Source organism: Euleptes europaea, chromosome 1 (assembly GCF_029931775.1).
Source record: "Euleptes europaea isolate rEulEur1 chromosome 1, rEulEur1.hap1, whole genome shotgun sequence".
NCBI classification, from domain to species: domain Eukaryota; kingdom Metazoa; phylum Chordata; class Lepidosauria; order Squamata; family Sphaerodactylidae; genus Euleptes; species Euleptes europaea.
The window spans coordinates 147,350,819-147,366,512 of NC_079312.1; the positions used below are offsets into that span (position 1 = coordinate 147,350,819).

Consider the following 15,694-nt stretch of genomic DNA (forward strand, 5'->3'; position numbering starts at 1 on the left):
AAGTGTGAACAATAACTAACAGTAACAGTTTCTGACCCACTCACATGGACTGGGTATAACGATGGAACAACTCCTGCTCCCCAACCAACTATGAAGAACAGCGGGCATGAAGTCTCCATCACTGGGCTTTTCTCAGAAAAGTATGAATGAATTTCTGCCAGAAAGATTTTGACTTCAGAGGTAAACTCCCTTCAGGCCTATTGCCCTGTGAAGCCACTCAGTGGGCAATTTCCCCCTTAATGGCCCAGACTGATCCAGTATTTCTGAAGTTGTTGCAGCCTGAATAACAGGAGAACAAAGAGGTTGCCTGCACAATATTATTGGTTCATTGTGCTTCTGGCATCACCTAGTGGACAAAACCTCTGCTCACCTCGGAGCCTCCAGCAGCTGGCTTTTTAATTAATCCAGACTCACAAATGTCTCCCTATGTCCTCACCCTTCAAGAATTTAACCCATTTGCAGCTTATAATGTGCTTTTGAATGTTGACCGTCACAGTAGTCAAGGCAGCACCAATCCTTGCCTTGTTACTAACTAAAAGAGAGTCATAATGCAGTGGTTAATCAATACCATAAAAAAACCCCAACACAAACAAGCAAAAAACTCTCATAGACCATTCCCAAGCAACCATATCCCTGTATATATTTTGTAAGATATGATGCTGAGAAGATGCTGGGAGTAAAAAAAAAAATAGCAACAGCACAGATGGAAATGTTCAGACACTTAAAGAGTTAATAGGCATACAATTTAAGGCTATAAAGTGAGAATGTAATAGGCTTATTAATGGGCAATATTTAATTTGAAGTGAAGATGGGATTAGTCTGGCTAATCTGAGCCTTGGGGTTGGTTTGCCTGCTTTTGAATTAATGAATGTTTTCTTTGAAGTGGCTTACTGATGTGATGGTAGTGGGGTGGTGTCCTCCACCTGCAAAAGAAACTCCTATGGGTTGGGAAGGTCCAAATGGAATATGGGAAGCATTGCTATGAACTGGGGACAGAGGAGGATCCCCACAATTACAGAAGCCCCACAGTGTGGTGTTGGGATTAATTTCAGGATTCAAGCCCAAATCAGATCTTGTATTTCCAAATTGGTATTAGGCAGAGATTCAGCCTGTGTATCAGCTCAAGAAGGAGCTGCTGAATCAATGCAACCATTGTACATATCAGATCACTTCTGCTCTATACGAATGTCCAATATAGGCCTATTTTTTATTTGGAACAATAAATTAACTTACTTTGAATGTTTCCACCTTTTAAAATGTGGATGCATACAGACACATACACAAATCAAGTCCTGATTAGGGGTGTGGGGAAAAAATCCCCCCCTATAGTTAGGTATATTGGACCCCGAAAACATCAGTATTACCTATATTCCTGAATTCCAATACCAATATGGTATTTCAGATTCAGGTTTTCCCCCCCAGGAATCTGAATATTTTTGGGTCCATTATTCCCTATGGAGAACATTTCTGGGTGGCTGGAGTGGTTGTTTTTGAAGGTACAGGCACCAAAATTGCAGTAGAGCTGCTGGTGCTTGTCCTTTAAATACACCCAAAATTTCAAGTAATTGGACCAATTGGACCAAGAGGTCCAATTCTATGGGCCCCTGAACAAGGTGCCCCTACCCATCCTCCATTATTTCCTGGCCTGCATGAAACATCACTGGTCAAACAATGCCTCCAATGGAAGAATCAACACAAGCCCAACAGAACCATCATAGAACCCAGTAATCCTAGTAGAACTACAAGCCAACGTGCCAAGCCAAACTGAACCAACATCAAACTAGAGAATCTCAACAGTGGAAACTCAAGGGGGGGCACTTTTGCAAGACCAGGAGAACCAGTGACAATGGCCCAGACCAGGAGAACCAGTGAGAAGACCAGGAGAACCAGTGACAATGGCCCAGCAGAATCCCAGTGCAAGCCTAACAGAAGCAATGTCAAACCAGAGAATCTCTGCAGCAGAAACTCAAAGTGGGGAGGGGGGATTTTGCAAGCCCAAAAGAATGAACGGCAATGTACACAATGCCCAGTAGAACCCAGTGTCAATGCGAGCTCAACCAAAGTAAAGTCAAACCAGAGAATCTCTAACTGGAAACTGAAGGGGGGGTGCACTTTTGCAAGCCCGGCAGAAGGAATGGCAATACAGAATGTGCAGCAAAACCCAGCGCCACTCTGGCAGTGCAAGCTCAAGAAAAGTAATGTCAAACCACAGAATTTCGAGTGGAAACAAGGTTTTTTTTTTTTTTTTTTGCAAACCCAGCAGAACCAATAACAACCAATGACTAATGTGCACCCAGAGAATCACTGGCAGCATTCCACATCCAAGTGATTGGGAGGGATTTTTCAAGCCCAGCAGAACCCACTGAGAGAACAACAGTGTAAATACAGCTAAGGGAATTCAAAGAAACAGTTGCAAAGAAGAAAAAACCTCCAGAAACTGACAGAAGCAAACTTTTAAACTCTGGGAGGTGCAAAAACAAAGGCAAGACAAGTGGGGAGGTGGGGGGACGGAAACAACAGTCACCGAGAGCCTGCAAACACTGGCTCCCGATCTTCCCAAGAGTGCCAAATATTTTTGGGATTTGTCAGCATCTTTAAAAAAAAAATATCCTGGAAATATTTGGTAGAGCGGAAAATTCCCCAAACATACCAATAAGCTATATTTTGGGTATATTTTTGGATCAGTTTCACCCGAATGCATATCCCTAGTCCTGATATGTTATTTTTCCTTCTGCGGGTTAAGCCCAGCTTCCCTAAACCTTCACAATCCATTTGACAGTCATACTGGTTAACAAATCCAATGCTTACATTCTTCCATATTTAAAATGGTGGAACACTACTTCAGGGAGGAAGTGGGTTGGTGGCCCCCCAGGCTCTTAGCTAATCAGTGCTATGCATCAGGACTACTGTAATGCATTCCCCTCAAAGTCAACTGAGAGATTCTGGTTGATGCAGCATGCTGAAGCTTGGTTATTATGGGGAGTGATACGGCAAAAGGGGGTTCGTGGGGGGAGAGAGAGACCTGAGATCGTTATTCAAGAAAACAGTTTATTCTGGCAGCTGCGACCCAGAGCACTCTACCGAGTAAAAATCTCTGAGCCCCGATCATACTGAGGAAGGGATATTTATCCAAATTCAAGATATGACAACCCATCAACATTCAGGGTAGGCTGATAACACTCCAGACATCGAGGCGGCAGTGGAGTAATAGTTTCAACCAGTTCTTGTTATGGTTTACTGTAACCCTCCATGACTCTTACCCCAGTTACTAGCTCACAGACACACAGGGAGATTCTGCCCAGCAACAAGCTATTCCCTGGTTGCCCTAATACATTTTACAGAAAGGAAAAGAGATTATTACAAATTGCTAAATCAGTGGATCTTCCATAGTCAGGGGAAGTCTACCTGCTGTCACAGGAGCTAGACACAGCCTAAGAGCCCCATGGCACAGAGTGGTAAGCTGCAGTACTGCAGTCCAAGCTCTGCTCACGACCTGAGTTCAATCCCAATGGAAGTTGATTTCAGGTAGCCGGCTCAAGGCTGACTCAGCCTTCCATCCTTCCGAGGTCGGTAAAATGAGTACCCAGCTTGTTGGGGGTAAAGGGAAGATGACTGGGGAAGGCACTGGCAAACCACCCCGTAAACAATGTCTGCCTAGTAAACGTTGGGATGTGATGTCATCCCATGGGTCAGGAATGACCCGGTGCTTGCACAGGGGACCTTTACCTTTAGACGCAGCCTGCATATTACTCCCATTCTGCAGTCACTTCATTGGCTGGCCAACAGTTACCAGGTTCAATTCAAGGTACTGGTCATCACATACAAAGCCCTTCATGGACTTGGACCCTCATATCTGCAGGACCGCCTCTTCTCTGCAACAACAACTTTGCTCATCTGTTGTCTGCAACAACAACTTTGCTCATCTGGGCAGGGCCTTCTGCAGGTGCCACCCTGCAAATGGACAAGATCAAGAACTGCCTGTACATGTGCTTTCTCTGTTGTGGCCTCCACATTAGGCAAAGGCCTGCCTGATGAATCATAGAGCTGGAAAGGACCACAGGGTAGTCCAACCCCCTGAACAATGCAGGAAATTCACAACTACTCCCCACCCCACACCCCCAGTGACTCCTACTCCATGGCCAGAAGATGGCCAAGATGCCCTCCCTCTCATCATCTGCCTAAGGTCATAGAATCAGCATTGCTGACAGATGGCCATCTAACCTTTTAAAAAGGGCAAGAGTCCAGTAGCACCTTAAAGACTAACAAAAATATTTTCTGGTAGGGTATGAGCTTTCGTGAGCCACAGCTCACTTCTTCAGATACAGCTAGAATGTGAATCCATTGGTCTTTAAGTAGAGGAACAGTATGTAAATGTGAATAGCAGGCTTGATGGGATTAGGTGTGATATGCAGAAGAGTCTGTGATGTCCAGGGGAGAGATGGGTGTGGAGAAATCAGCATTGGTAATGGGCCATGAATGCAAGGTCTTTATTCAGCCCAGGTAAATGCATTGACTTTAGTTTGAATATCAACTGTAATTCAGCAGTTTCTCTTTCCAATCTCCCTTTAAAATTCCTTTGTAAGAGAACTGCTACTCTTAAATCTGCAACAGAATGTCCTGGAAGGTTGAAATGTTCACCCACAGGTTTTTGAATATTGTGGTTTCTGATGTCAGACTTATGTCCATTTAATCTTTGTCTAAGAGACTGACCTGTTTGTCCAATGTAGATTGTGGAAGGGCATTGCTGGCATGTGATAAATCACATTAGAAGATGAGCAGGAATATGAACCTGAGATAGTATGGCTGACATTGGTGGGTCCAGAGATGGTGTTCCTAGAATCTATATGAGGGCAAAGTTGGCACCTTGGTTTGTTGCAGGCCTTGGTGCCAGAGTCCATGTTCTTGTTAAGTAGTTTATCATCATGGGTGAGAAGTTGTTTTAGGTTAGCCGGCTGTCTGTAAGCAAGAAAGGGACACCCCCCCCCCAGTGCTTCAGCGAGGGAAGTGTCACAATCCAGCACTGGTTGTAGGTCCTTAATAATACGTTGGACTGGTTTTAGTTGGGAGCTATAAGTGACAACCAGAGGTGTTCTGTTGTCATTCTCTCTGGGCTTATCTTGTAGTAAGTTGTGCCTGGGTATCATTCTGGCCTTCTCAATCATCTTTCGCACCATATCTGCAGGATATTGTAGTTGCAAAAATGTTTGCTGTAGGTCTCTCAAGTGTGTATCTCTGTCTGAAGGATTGGAGCAGATGCAACTATAGCGTAGGGCTTGGCTATAGACAATGGATTGTCTGATATGGTTGGGGTGGTGGCTGGACGCATGTAGATACGTTTGCCGATCTGTCGGTTTCCGGTACAATATGGTGCTTGTGTGTCCCCCATGGATCCGTACTGTGGTGTCTAGGAAGTTGATTTCTTGTTCAGAATAATTCATAGTTAGATTGATGGTGGGGTGGAAGTCGTTGAAAGCCTGGTGAAATCTTTCAAGGGCTTCTTTGCCATGAGTCCAGACAAAGAAAATGTCATCAATGAATCTCAAGTAAAGGAGAGGTGACAGTGGGTATGAGTTCAGAAAACGTTGTTCTAGATCTGCCATGAAAATGTTGGCATATTGTGGGGCCATGCGAGTGCCCATGGCAGTGCCATTGATTTGAAGGTATAAGTCCTTACCAAACCGGAAGTAGTTGTGAGTGAGAACAAATCTGCAGAGTTGTGTAGCCAGATATGCAGTGTTGTTGTCAGGGATGGTATTTCTAATGGCTTGTAGCCCGTCGTCATGGGGGATGTTAGTGTATAGAGACTCCACATCCATGGTGACTAGAATGCTGTTTTCTGGGAGACAGTTGATGGACTGCAGTTTCCTTAGGAAGTCTGATTCTTTTTGACTACTGCAAACAGACTAACACGGCTACCCACTGTGAATAACCTTTTAAAAACCTCCAGGGAAGGAGAGCTTACCACCTCCCGAGGAAGCCTGTTCCACTGAGGAACCGCTCTAACTGTTAAAAAATTATTCCTAGATGGAAACTCTTCTGATTTAATTTCAACCCGTTGGTTCTGGTCTGACCTTCTGGGGCAACAGGAAACAACTCGGCACCATCTTCTATATGACAGCCCTTCAAGTACTTGAAGATGGTTATCATATCACCTCTCAGTCTTCTTCTCTTCAGGCTAAATATGCCCAGCTCCTTCAACCTTTCCTCACAGGATTTGGTCTCCAGACCCCTCACCATCTTTGTTGCCCTCCTCTGGACACGTTCCAGCTTGTCTACATCTTTCTTAAATTGCAGTGCCCAAAACTGAACACAGTACTCTAGGTGAGGTCTAACCAGAGCAGAGTAAAGCGATACCATCACTTTGCGTGATCTGGACACTATCCTTCTGTTGATACAGCCCAAGATCGAATTTGCCTTTTTAGCTACTGCATGAGTCACACTGCTGACTCACGTTCAGTGTTTGGTCTACTAAGACCCCAAGATGCTTTTCACACACACTACTGCTCAGACAAGTCTCCCTCATCCTATAATTATGCATTGATTTTTTTCTACTTAAATGTAGAACTTTACATTTATCTTTGTTGAAGTGCATTTTATTATTTTTAGCCCAATTCTCCAGCCTGTCAAGATCATCCTTGTATCCTGGCTCTGTCTTCCACTATATTTGCTCCCAATTTAGTATCATCTTAAATTTAATAAGCATCCCCTCTGTTCCTTCATCCAAATCATTTATAAACATATTGAACAACACAGGGCCCAGGACAGATCCCTGAGGTACTCCACTAGTCACTCCTCTCCAAGTGGATGAGGAACCATTAGCAAGCACTCTTTGGGTGCGATCGGTCAACCAATTACAGATCCATGTGACAGTAACAGGATCTAAACCACATTTTCCCATTTTTTCAACAAAGATATTATGGGGAACCTTATCAGAAGCCTTACTGAAATCAAGATAAACTATGTCTACAGCATTTCCCTGATCCAACAAGGTAGTAACTTTCTCAAAAAAGGAGATAAGATTAGTCTGACATGACTTGTTCTTGAGAAACCCATGCTGGCTCTTAGTGATCAGATCCATCCTTTCTAAATGCTCAAGGACTGATTTTTGATGATTTGTTCAAAAACTTTTCCCGGTATAGAAGTCAAGCTGATGGGTCGGTTGTTACCCGGATCCTCCTTTTTCCCCTTCTTGAAGATGGGGACAACATTTGCTCGCCTCCAATCTTCTGGCACCTCACCTGTTCTTCAAGACTTCTCAAAAATAATGGACACAGGCTCAGAAATTACATCTGCAAGTTCTTTGAGTACCCTTGGATGCAGTTCATCTGGCCCTGAGGACTTGTTTCATTTAAAGAAACTAGGTGTTTGTGTACTACCCCAATGCTTATGTTCTTATAATGCCAATCCTAGGCTGCAAATCCCTTCCCTCATCATGTGTTCTGTTTATGCCATGTTGAGCACCACTTCCCTCACAAGAAAAGACTGAGGAAAAGTTGGAATTGAGGAGTTCTGCCCTCTCTTCATCTCCTGTTACAATTTCACTTTCTAGTCCCTGCAATGGGCTTATCTTGTCCTTGTTCTTATCCTTACTCTGTCAGGAAGGCTCCCACTCTTCTCACATTCCTCAAATTATGCAAAACTGAATTATTCAGGAGGGCATTTTTACACAGGTAACTGGAATGGTTCAGAAAGATGCTTCAATGAAGGTTATGGGATTGTGGACTATACCACTGCGTATATAATCTACTATCAGTTGCCATAGGTATTATCCTGCTGTGTAATTTCTGCATCGTTTAACATGTCATGTTAAAAGTTATGCTTTGTTTCAGATTTTCTCAATCCTAGTTCTATTACATTGCTTACTGGATGTCCCATTCTGATCACTGTATCAATTTATACTGTGTAATCCACCTTCACTCTCAGTGTGAAAGGAGGACTATAAAGAATGCAAATAAAACATAAAAATGCACAGGTTCCCCTTGAGCTGGATCTGGAAAATAAGACTGTATGTCAGGCCGAAACATGGTGAGCTTGCTTCTACATTGAGAGCTCTTCTAAAATTGTGTATATCTCTATTGTGTACTTTTTTTTGGCCCTGAATTCACAGCTGACTTATGGTGACCCCATAGGGGTTTCAAGGCAAAAGACATTCAGAGGTGGTTTGCCATTGCCTGCCTCTCCTTAGTGACCCTGGACTTCCTTGGTGGTCTCCAATCCAAATGCTAACCAGGGCTGACCCTGCTTAGCTTCCAAGATCTGATGAGATTGGGTTAGCCAGGTCAGGCCTGTACTACTCTGTATCAACTTCTCTGCAGTGTGCTCAGCTGAACTGCTCATTCAATTATTATTTTTCTTATCTTCTAAGGGAGTGCTAAGGGCACAAGAAGGGAAAAAATAAAGCAAGGAGCACCCAGTGATGGCCTCTGCATTTCTATAAAGAAAGGAGCAGGACCGGCTTTGTGGCTGCCCCCCCTCCCCCATTGGCCAAAGGAGACGGGGAAATTCCATGCATGTGGCCCATTGCCAGGCGGAGCTCTGATGCTGCTGGTTACCTAATCAGTACTGAACAAACAAAGTGCTGATTGAGTCTAATGGCCCCTTTAATCAGCAAGCCAGGCGCTGACACTAGATTACAGTGTTTATAATTTACAGCTAATCATTTGTGTGGAAAAAAGAGAGAGAGAAAACACCACCTCCAAACTACAGCAGCCAAAAACCTTCGTATTAACAGGCATGATTAGTGATTATTTCTGCAACCAGAGGCAGGCCAGGCCCCCAGTCTGGTCCTTGGCTTCAGCTGCTATTGTAAATCCTAAACAGATGATTTACTTAGCTGCCCCGTTTGCTCTTCACAGACTTCCTTTGATGAGAAGTAGTGGCTGTCTACAGGGCTAATTCTAATTCTCCTGCTTCCAGACGAGATGTTTAGAGTGCAATCCTAAACACCACTGCACCTTTCTAAGTCCACTGAAGTTTATTGGATTAGAAGCATGCAACTCTGTTGAGGATTGTGCAGTTAGGCTCACAAGACCCTAAAAGCATTTATCTGTTTACTTCATTTATTCCTGATCTGACTCCCCAATGGGGACTCCAAATGGCTTACATCATTTTTTCCCTTTTATCCTCACAACAACCCTCTGAGGCAGGTTAGGTTGAGTGTGTGTGACTGGCCCAAGGTCACCAAACAAACTTCCATAGCAGAATGGGGATTCAAACCTGGATCTCCCAGATCCTAGTCCAACACTCTAACCATTACATCATACTGGTCATTCTGTATCAGACCCATGGCTCATCCAAGCCAGCATCCTGTTCCCAACAGTGGCTGGTCATGTGCCACTGGAAAGCCCACAAGCAGAGCCCTGCTGGTACCCTGCTGACTGCTCCCCAGCATCTGTCATTCTGCCTCTGAAACTGGAGGCTTCATTTGGCTGTCATGTATAATAGCCAGTGATAGAGCTATCCTTCATAAATCTGTCCAGCCCCCTTTTAAATCCGGTCTATCCCCATGGCCATCACCATGTCTTGAGGTGGTGAGTTCTACAAGCCAGCTACCCGTCTGTCTTGGCAAGCACTTCCTTGTTTTGGTCTGCTCATGTGAGTCCAGGAGATGCAGTTAAAGCACTTCAGAAGCTTGCCTCTGTTGGCTCCCAACCTGTGGCTAGCTGGGTTCTGATTTCTGAACTTGCCCATATGCAGGAGCTTTCATCATATCACTGCAAACAGCACTTCTGCAATGTTTGCCAGTGCCTTCCTCTGCATAGCAACCCTGGTATTCCTTGGTGGTCTCCCATCCAAATACTAACCAGGGCTGACCCTGCTTAGCTTCCAAGATCTGATGAGATCGGGCTGTACCATGCTGCCTTCCCTCCTAAGGTACCTTACTGATGCTAAAATTGTCAGCAGTGCCTTTCTAGCATCTCGCATTTGCTTCTGCTGGCCTTCTGAAAACTTGCTCTGTACATTTACTCTTACTTTAACAGAGGCTATAGCTTGGACAGCTGCATGGTGCAAGATAGAATTCTGATGGCTCTGAAATCTAAACAAAGACTTCTTCCAGTTTGAGAAGCTATTTTGAACAAAAGTTTCTGTGCACTCTTGTCTCTTGATGTGTTTGGAAGAGGAATATTCATGTCATTTGCTGCTAAGTGACAGCTGTCACAATATGCTTTTCCATTGCCACATCATAAGAGAGCCATTCATAGGTTCTTTCCCAAGTATATTGGTACTGTCCGCCTGGCTTTTGTTTCACATTAGAAGCTCTCTTCTCTCAAGAGGGAAGTGTCACAATCCAGCATTGGTTGTAGGTCGTTAATAATAAGTTGGACTGGTTTGAGTTGTGAGTATGTGACCACAAGAGGTGTTCTATTGTCATTTTCTTTGGGTTTGTCTTGTAGCAAGCTTGTATCATTCTGGCCTATCCAATCATCTTTTTTACCATATCAGCAGGATATTGTAGTTGCAAAAATGCTCGCTGTAGCTCCTTCAAGTGAGTATCTCTGTCTCAGGGGTTGAAGCAGATGTGACTAGAGCATAGGGCTTGGCTATAGACAATGGACTGTTTGATATGGTTGGGGTGGTACCTGGAGGCATGTAGATATGTTTGCTGATCTGTCAGTTTCCAGTATAATGTGGTGCTTGTGCATCCCTTGTGTAACCGTACTGTGGTGTCCAGGAAGTTTATTTCTTGTTCAGAGACATTCATAGTTAGAGTGATGGTGGGGTGGAAGTTTTTGAAAGTCTCATGAAATCTTTTGAGGGCTTCTTTGCCATGAATCCAGACAAATAAAATGTCATCAATGAATCTCAAGTAAAGAGGTGCCAATGAGTAGGAGTTCAGAAAATACGTTCTAGATCCGCTATGAAAATGTTGGCAAACTGTGGAGCCATGTGGGTGCCCATGACTGTGCCACTGATTTGAAGGTATAACTCCTCACCAAACCTGAAGTCATTGCGGGTGAGAGCAAACCTGCTGAGTTCAGTGGCAAGATCCTTTGTTTGGGCCATAGGAACAGGTCTTTTAAGGCAGTGTATAAAATCTTAATAGACACACAAATACATACTAGCAAACAGGAACAAAGCCCCAAAGAAGCATGGAAATCGTAATACAACAGGTAGGTAGGACAGGACTGTGTTTCAGCTGCCATTGTAACTGAGCCCCTCAGGTGGGCACTGGTTGCCCGGGGGAGTCTCAAGCCCCTCAGCCCCCCCCCCAATAGTTTATGCCTATGGTCAGTCCGGGTTAGTACTTTGATGGGAGACCACTAAGGAATACCAGGGTTGCTCTGCAGAGGAAGGCAATGGCAAACCACCTCTGCTAGTCTCTTGCCTTGAAAACCCTATGTTGGCAGCAATTTGATGGCACTTTACCCACTCATCAAAAAGTAAATCTTGCAGCCAATGTAAAATACATACAGCCCCCTTGCCACAAGCGATGAGTAAACACAAACCAGGCATGGTTTTAACCAATGGGAAACAGAGGCAGCTGTTCTGGGCCCTAGGCTGGGTGTGTGTGACTGCCTACAGCCCCAACAGAGGTAGCAGCTGGTTTGGCAGCAGTAGCTGCCCCTGCTTGGCACCTGAGTGGCAGCAGCAGATTTTGCCCACCTCACACAGGACAAGGACCACCCTTTGTTTGGATCCCAGTGGTGGTGGAGCGTTCAGGAGGTAGAGTTCTGGGGTCACTCCTGGACCCAGAATCATTAAGACTGCCTTTGACACAGAACAATTTACTCTTGGCACCAAAATGGTGGCATGAATACCGGTAGGTCCTCACCGTGGGGGAATAAACTATGGAAAGTATGAGGTCAACAGATATTGCATGGGTTAGTTAAATGGAACCTCACTGTTCAGAGATAGTTATTGCAGATAAATGCTGCTTCGAAATTCTACATTATTATATTTGGAATATGGAATTTAAAATCTATGAAAATTTGGTCATGCTGTGAAGATTTAGTTTGCAATCTAAATTACTGTATTTCACAAAATAATTTGTGTTTTTTTCAGTTCACTTTCCTTACCGTTAACAACTGTTCTCCGGGCTAACTCCCATAGGATCAGACCATATGCCCAGATGTCTGTCTGTTTGAAGGATTCAAAACAGTCCATACGAATCTGTTCATCTAAAACTTCAGGTGCCATGTATCTTTTGGTGCCTACCCGTGGGTTATTCCCAATGTCCAAGTAGTCATTGCTCTGGGAATGCATGACTGCCAGACCTGAAAGGAAAAGTTATTCCAATTGTTAGAAGAATGCTTAGCTAGGAAAGTGACCATCAGTTAGGTAGTTGTCCAATGACAGCCATTATTCAATCCAAGATTGCTTGCCTCCCCTCTGGTTGGGTCCATGACCAACTGCCAAACCTTGTGTGACCCCAGGCAAAGTAATTAATTCCTCTAGACCTTGCCTGTGAGGTGGGGATGCTAGCACGGTCTTGCACTATAGAGCTAGGGTTACTTGAAAGCAAAACACTTAGGGAACCCAGAGTGTTTAAAGAGTATGCATGGATTTTGTGGTGGTAGTGATACAACTTGTAAGCTTGTAGGTATGGCTTACGTTGCTTCCACACTAGCCATTTTCTCTGTAATTGCCATCATTCTTATACCTGGCTATTGTTGAGAAGGTTGATGCTGCTGCTATTGCCAAACAGTTGCATTCCTGTGTTTTCCCTGCCATTCTCTCATATTTTTAATTACCTGTTCATAGCAATTTTAATTTTTTTAGTGGAATTGCTGTGCCAGCCTGTCCAGCATGGACTGGGAAAGCCCTACTGATCTCCTGCTCAGAGGGATGGGCAGGGGAATTTTTAGCAGGCGCAGCCTCGCTGTTCTCTATGAGGCGAAAAGCCCCATTTAAAATTTTAAAAGCCTTTTTTTTAGTTTTTGGTGCCCGGGAAATGGGTTAGGAGGTGCTGCAGCAGTGCCTCCTCTCTGCCATCCCCGGCCCCCAACAACTCAGGAATGGGCTGCTTGTGTTCCTTTACTCTCATTGTCATCTAATGGTCCCACTGCTCCCCTAACTGGTTTCTTGCTCCTAATGTACTTAAAGAATTTCTTATTTTGGTCTTGATATGTTTAGCGATATGTCCCTCAAAATCTTTTTTTGCGTCTCTAATTACCGTACTTGCTTTTCCTTTGTGCAAGTTTGTGTTTGCTTTTATTTGCCTTGTTTGGGCAAGCCTTCCAGTTTCTGAAGGAAGCCTTTTTCTCTCTAATACCTTCTTTCATACGTTAGCCATGGCAGTGATATTTTGGGCTTTATACTACCTTTCCTGACTTCCAATATACAATCTAGCTGATCCTCTAGTATTGAAGACTTGAGTAACCCCCAAGCCCTTTCCAGAGATTTAACTCTCCTAACTGTGCCTTTCAACTTCCTTTTTTACCAACCTCCTCATTTTAGAGACGTTTCCTCTTTTAAAGTCAAATGTAATTGTGTGAGATTTCCCAGGCATTTCCCCACACACATATAAATTAAATTTGATGCCCTTGTGGTCACTGTTGCCAATTGGCTCAACCAATCCTGCACTAAGTTGTTGGCAGAACCATTATTCAATCCAAGATTGCTTGCCTCCCCTCTGGTTGGGTCCATGACCAACTGTTTGAGGGCATAGTCATTGAGGATGTCTAGAAATGTTATCTCTTTGGTTTGACTGGAACATGCATTTATCCAGTCAATACGAGGGTAGTTAAAGTCTCCCATTATTAGCACTTCATCACCTCTGGATGCAGTCAGCCCCAGGCAAAGCAGACCCTCCCCAATCAACAACAATCAGCTGCAATCACCTCCTCAATTAGGTACCCTCAGCTATAACCCAGGCAAAAGAGATAGATAGAAACTACATGTACTCAAACAGGCACCACTCTACAGCAGGCTATACACACCCAGGGGGTTACCGCATTATGTATTCCCATCGATGTACTAAGAGTTTGAAAATGTTATAAAAAACATCGCTTTAAAAGGGTTTTTGGATACTACGGCTAAAAAATGGTTGTAAGATGTCTTCACAGCTAAAGGGGCCAAACAAAGTGCGAACAGTATTTTTTATAACAGTTTCAAACTCTTAATACATCGCTGGGAATTCATAATGCTGTAACCCCCCCCCCCATAATGTCCTCCCACACAGTAACTTCAGCTAATGCTCCCCAGCAGTTAAGGAAAGCAAGAAAGAAACAAAACACTCACCACACCAGCAGTTCTCTTTCCTACTCCTATTCAGAAACTGGCTGACTGTGGTTTTAAAGTGACTTTTAAATGATATGGGCATCCTCATGGTGGCCACAAGGACACTGCCACATCTAGTTTGGCCCTAAGAGAGTATGGAATGCCCTAGACCAGTGATGGCGAACCTTTTAGAGACCGAGTGCCCAAACTGCAACCCAAAACCCACTTATTTATCGCCGAGTGCCAATGCGGCAATTTAACCTGAATACTGAGGTTTTAGTTTAGAACAGGGGTGGGGAACCTTTTTTCTGCCAAGGGCCATTTGCATATTTATAACATCGTTCGGGGACCATACCGGGCGTAGATCTCCTGGTGTGTGTGTGGGGGGGGAAGCTAGGGTTGCCAGGTCCTCTTCACCACTGGCGGGAGGTTTTGGGGGTGAAGCCTGAGGAGGGCGGGGTTTGGGGAGGAAGACTGCACAGCCATAGAGCCCAATGGCCAAAGTGGCCATTTTCTCCAGGGGAACTGATCTCTATTGGCTGGAGATCAGTTGTAATAGCAGGAGATCTCCAGCCACCACCTGGAGATTGGCAACCTTAGGGGAGGCTATGAAGAGAAGGCTTGGAGGGTGCCTCAGCTCCCCCAGGTCTTCCCCCTCCTCCCAGGTGGGAAGGCAGCCAGCGGTGGGGCCCAGGCAACCAAGGTGCCAGGGGGGCGCAGCTTGCAGCCTGCGGTCGATCTGCAGGGAAGGAAAGAAGGAAGGAAGGAAGGAAGGAAGGAAAGAATGAAGGACAGAAAGAAGGAAGGAAGCAGGGAAAGAAGGATGGAAAGAAGGAAAGGAAGGAAGGAAAGAAAGTAGCAAGGAAGGAAGGAAGGACAGAAAGAAGGAAAGAAAGGGAAGAAGGAAGGAAGGAAAGAAGCAAGGAAAGAAGGAAGGAAGGAAAGAATGAAGGACAGAAGGAAGGAATGAAGGACAGAAAGAAGGAAAGGAGGAAGGAAGGGAAGAAAGGACAGAAAGAAGGAAGGAAGGAAGGACAGAAAGAAGTAAGGAAAGAAGGAAGGAAGGAATGAAGGACAGAAAGAAGGAAGGAAGGAAAGAAGGACAAAAAGAAGGAAAGGAGGAAGGAAGGGAAGAAAGGAGGACAGAAAGAAGGAAGGAAGGAAAGAAGGACAGAAAGAAGTAAGGAAAGAAGGAAGGAAGGAAAGAATGAAGGACAGAAAGAAGGCAGAAAGGAAGCATGGAAAGGAGAGAGAGAGAGAGAGAGAGAGAGAGAGAGAGAAAGAAAAGGAGAGAGAAAAAGAGGGGGGGAAAGAGACAGAAAAAGAGGAGAGAAAGAATAGGAGAGTGACAGAAAAAGGAAGAAAAGAGAGAAAAGCCTTCACACACACACACAGCCGGCTCCCTGCGACCGGGCTTCAGCCTTCCCACCTCTCCCCCCCCCACCCCCAAGTCCACAAAAGTCCTCCACCTGATCGGCTCCCACGCGGATGCTCCGGCCCCGGGAGGGAGCGATTGGCTTTTTCCTCCTCTTCC

The 15,694-nt window shown here is 44.7% G+C and overlaps 1 protein-coding gene across 1 annotated transcript in view; it reads right to left on the bottom strand.

Moving 5' to 3' along the window:
• The window catches only part of ACVRL1 (activin A receptor like type 1), a 73,722-nt gene that overhangs the window by 8,640 nt on the left and 49,388 nt on the right, over positions 1-15,694 (bottom strand). The window contains exon 7 of the mRNA XM_056848915.1: positions 12,018-12,215. Coding sequence (XP_056704893.1) covers positions 12,018-12,215 — 198 coding nt within the window. The remainder of the gene's footprint in view (positions 1-12,017; positions 12,216-15,694) is intronic.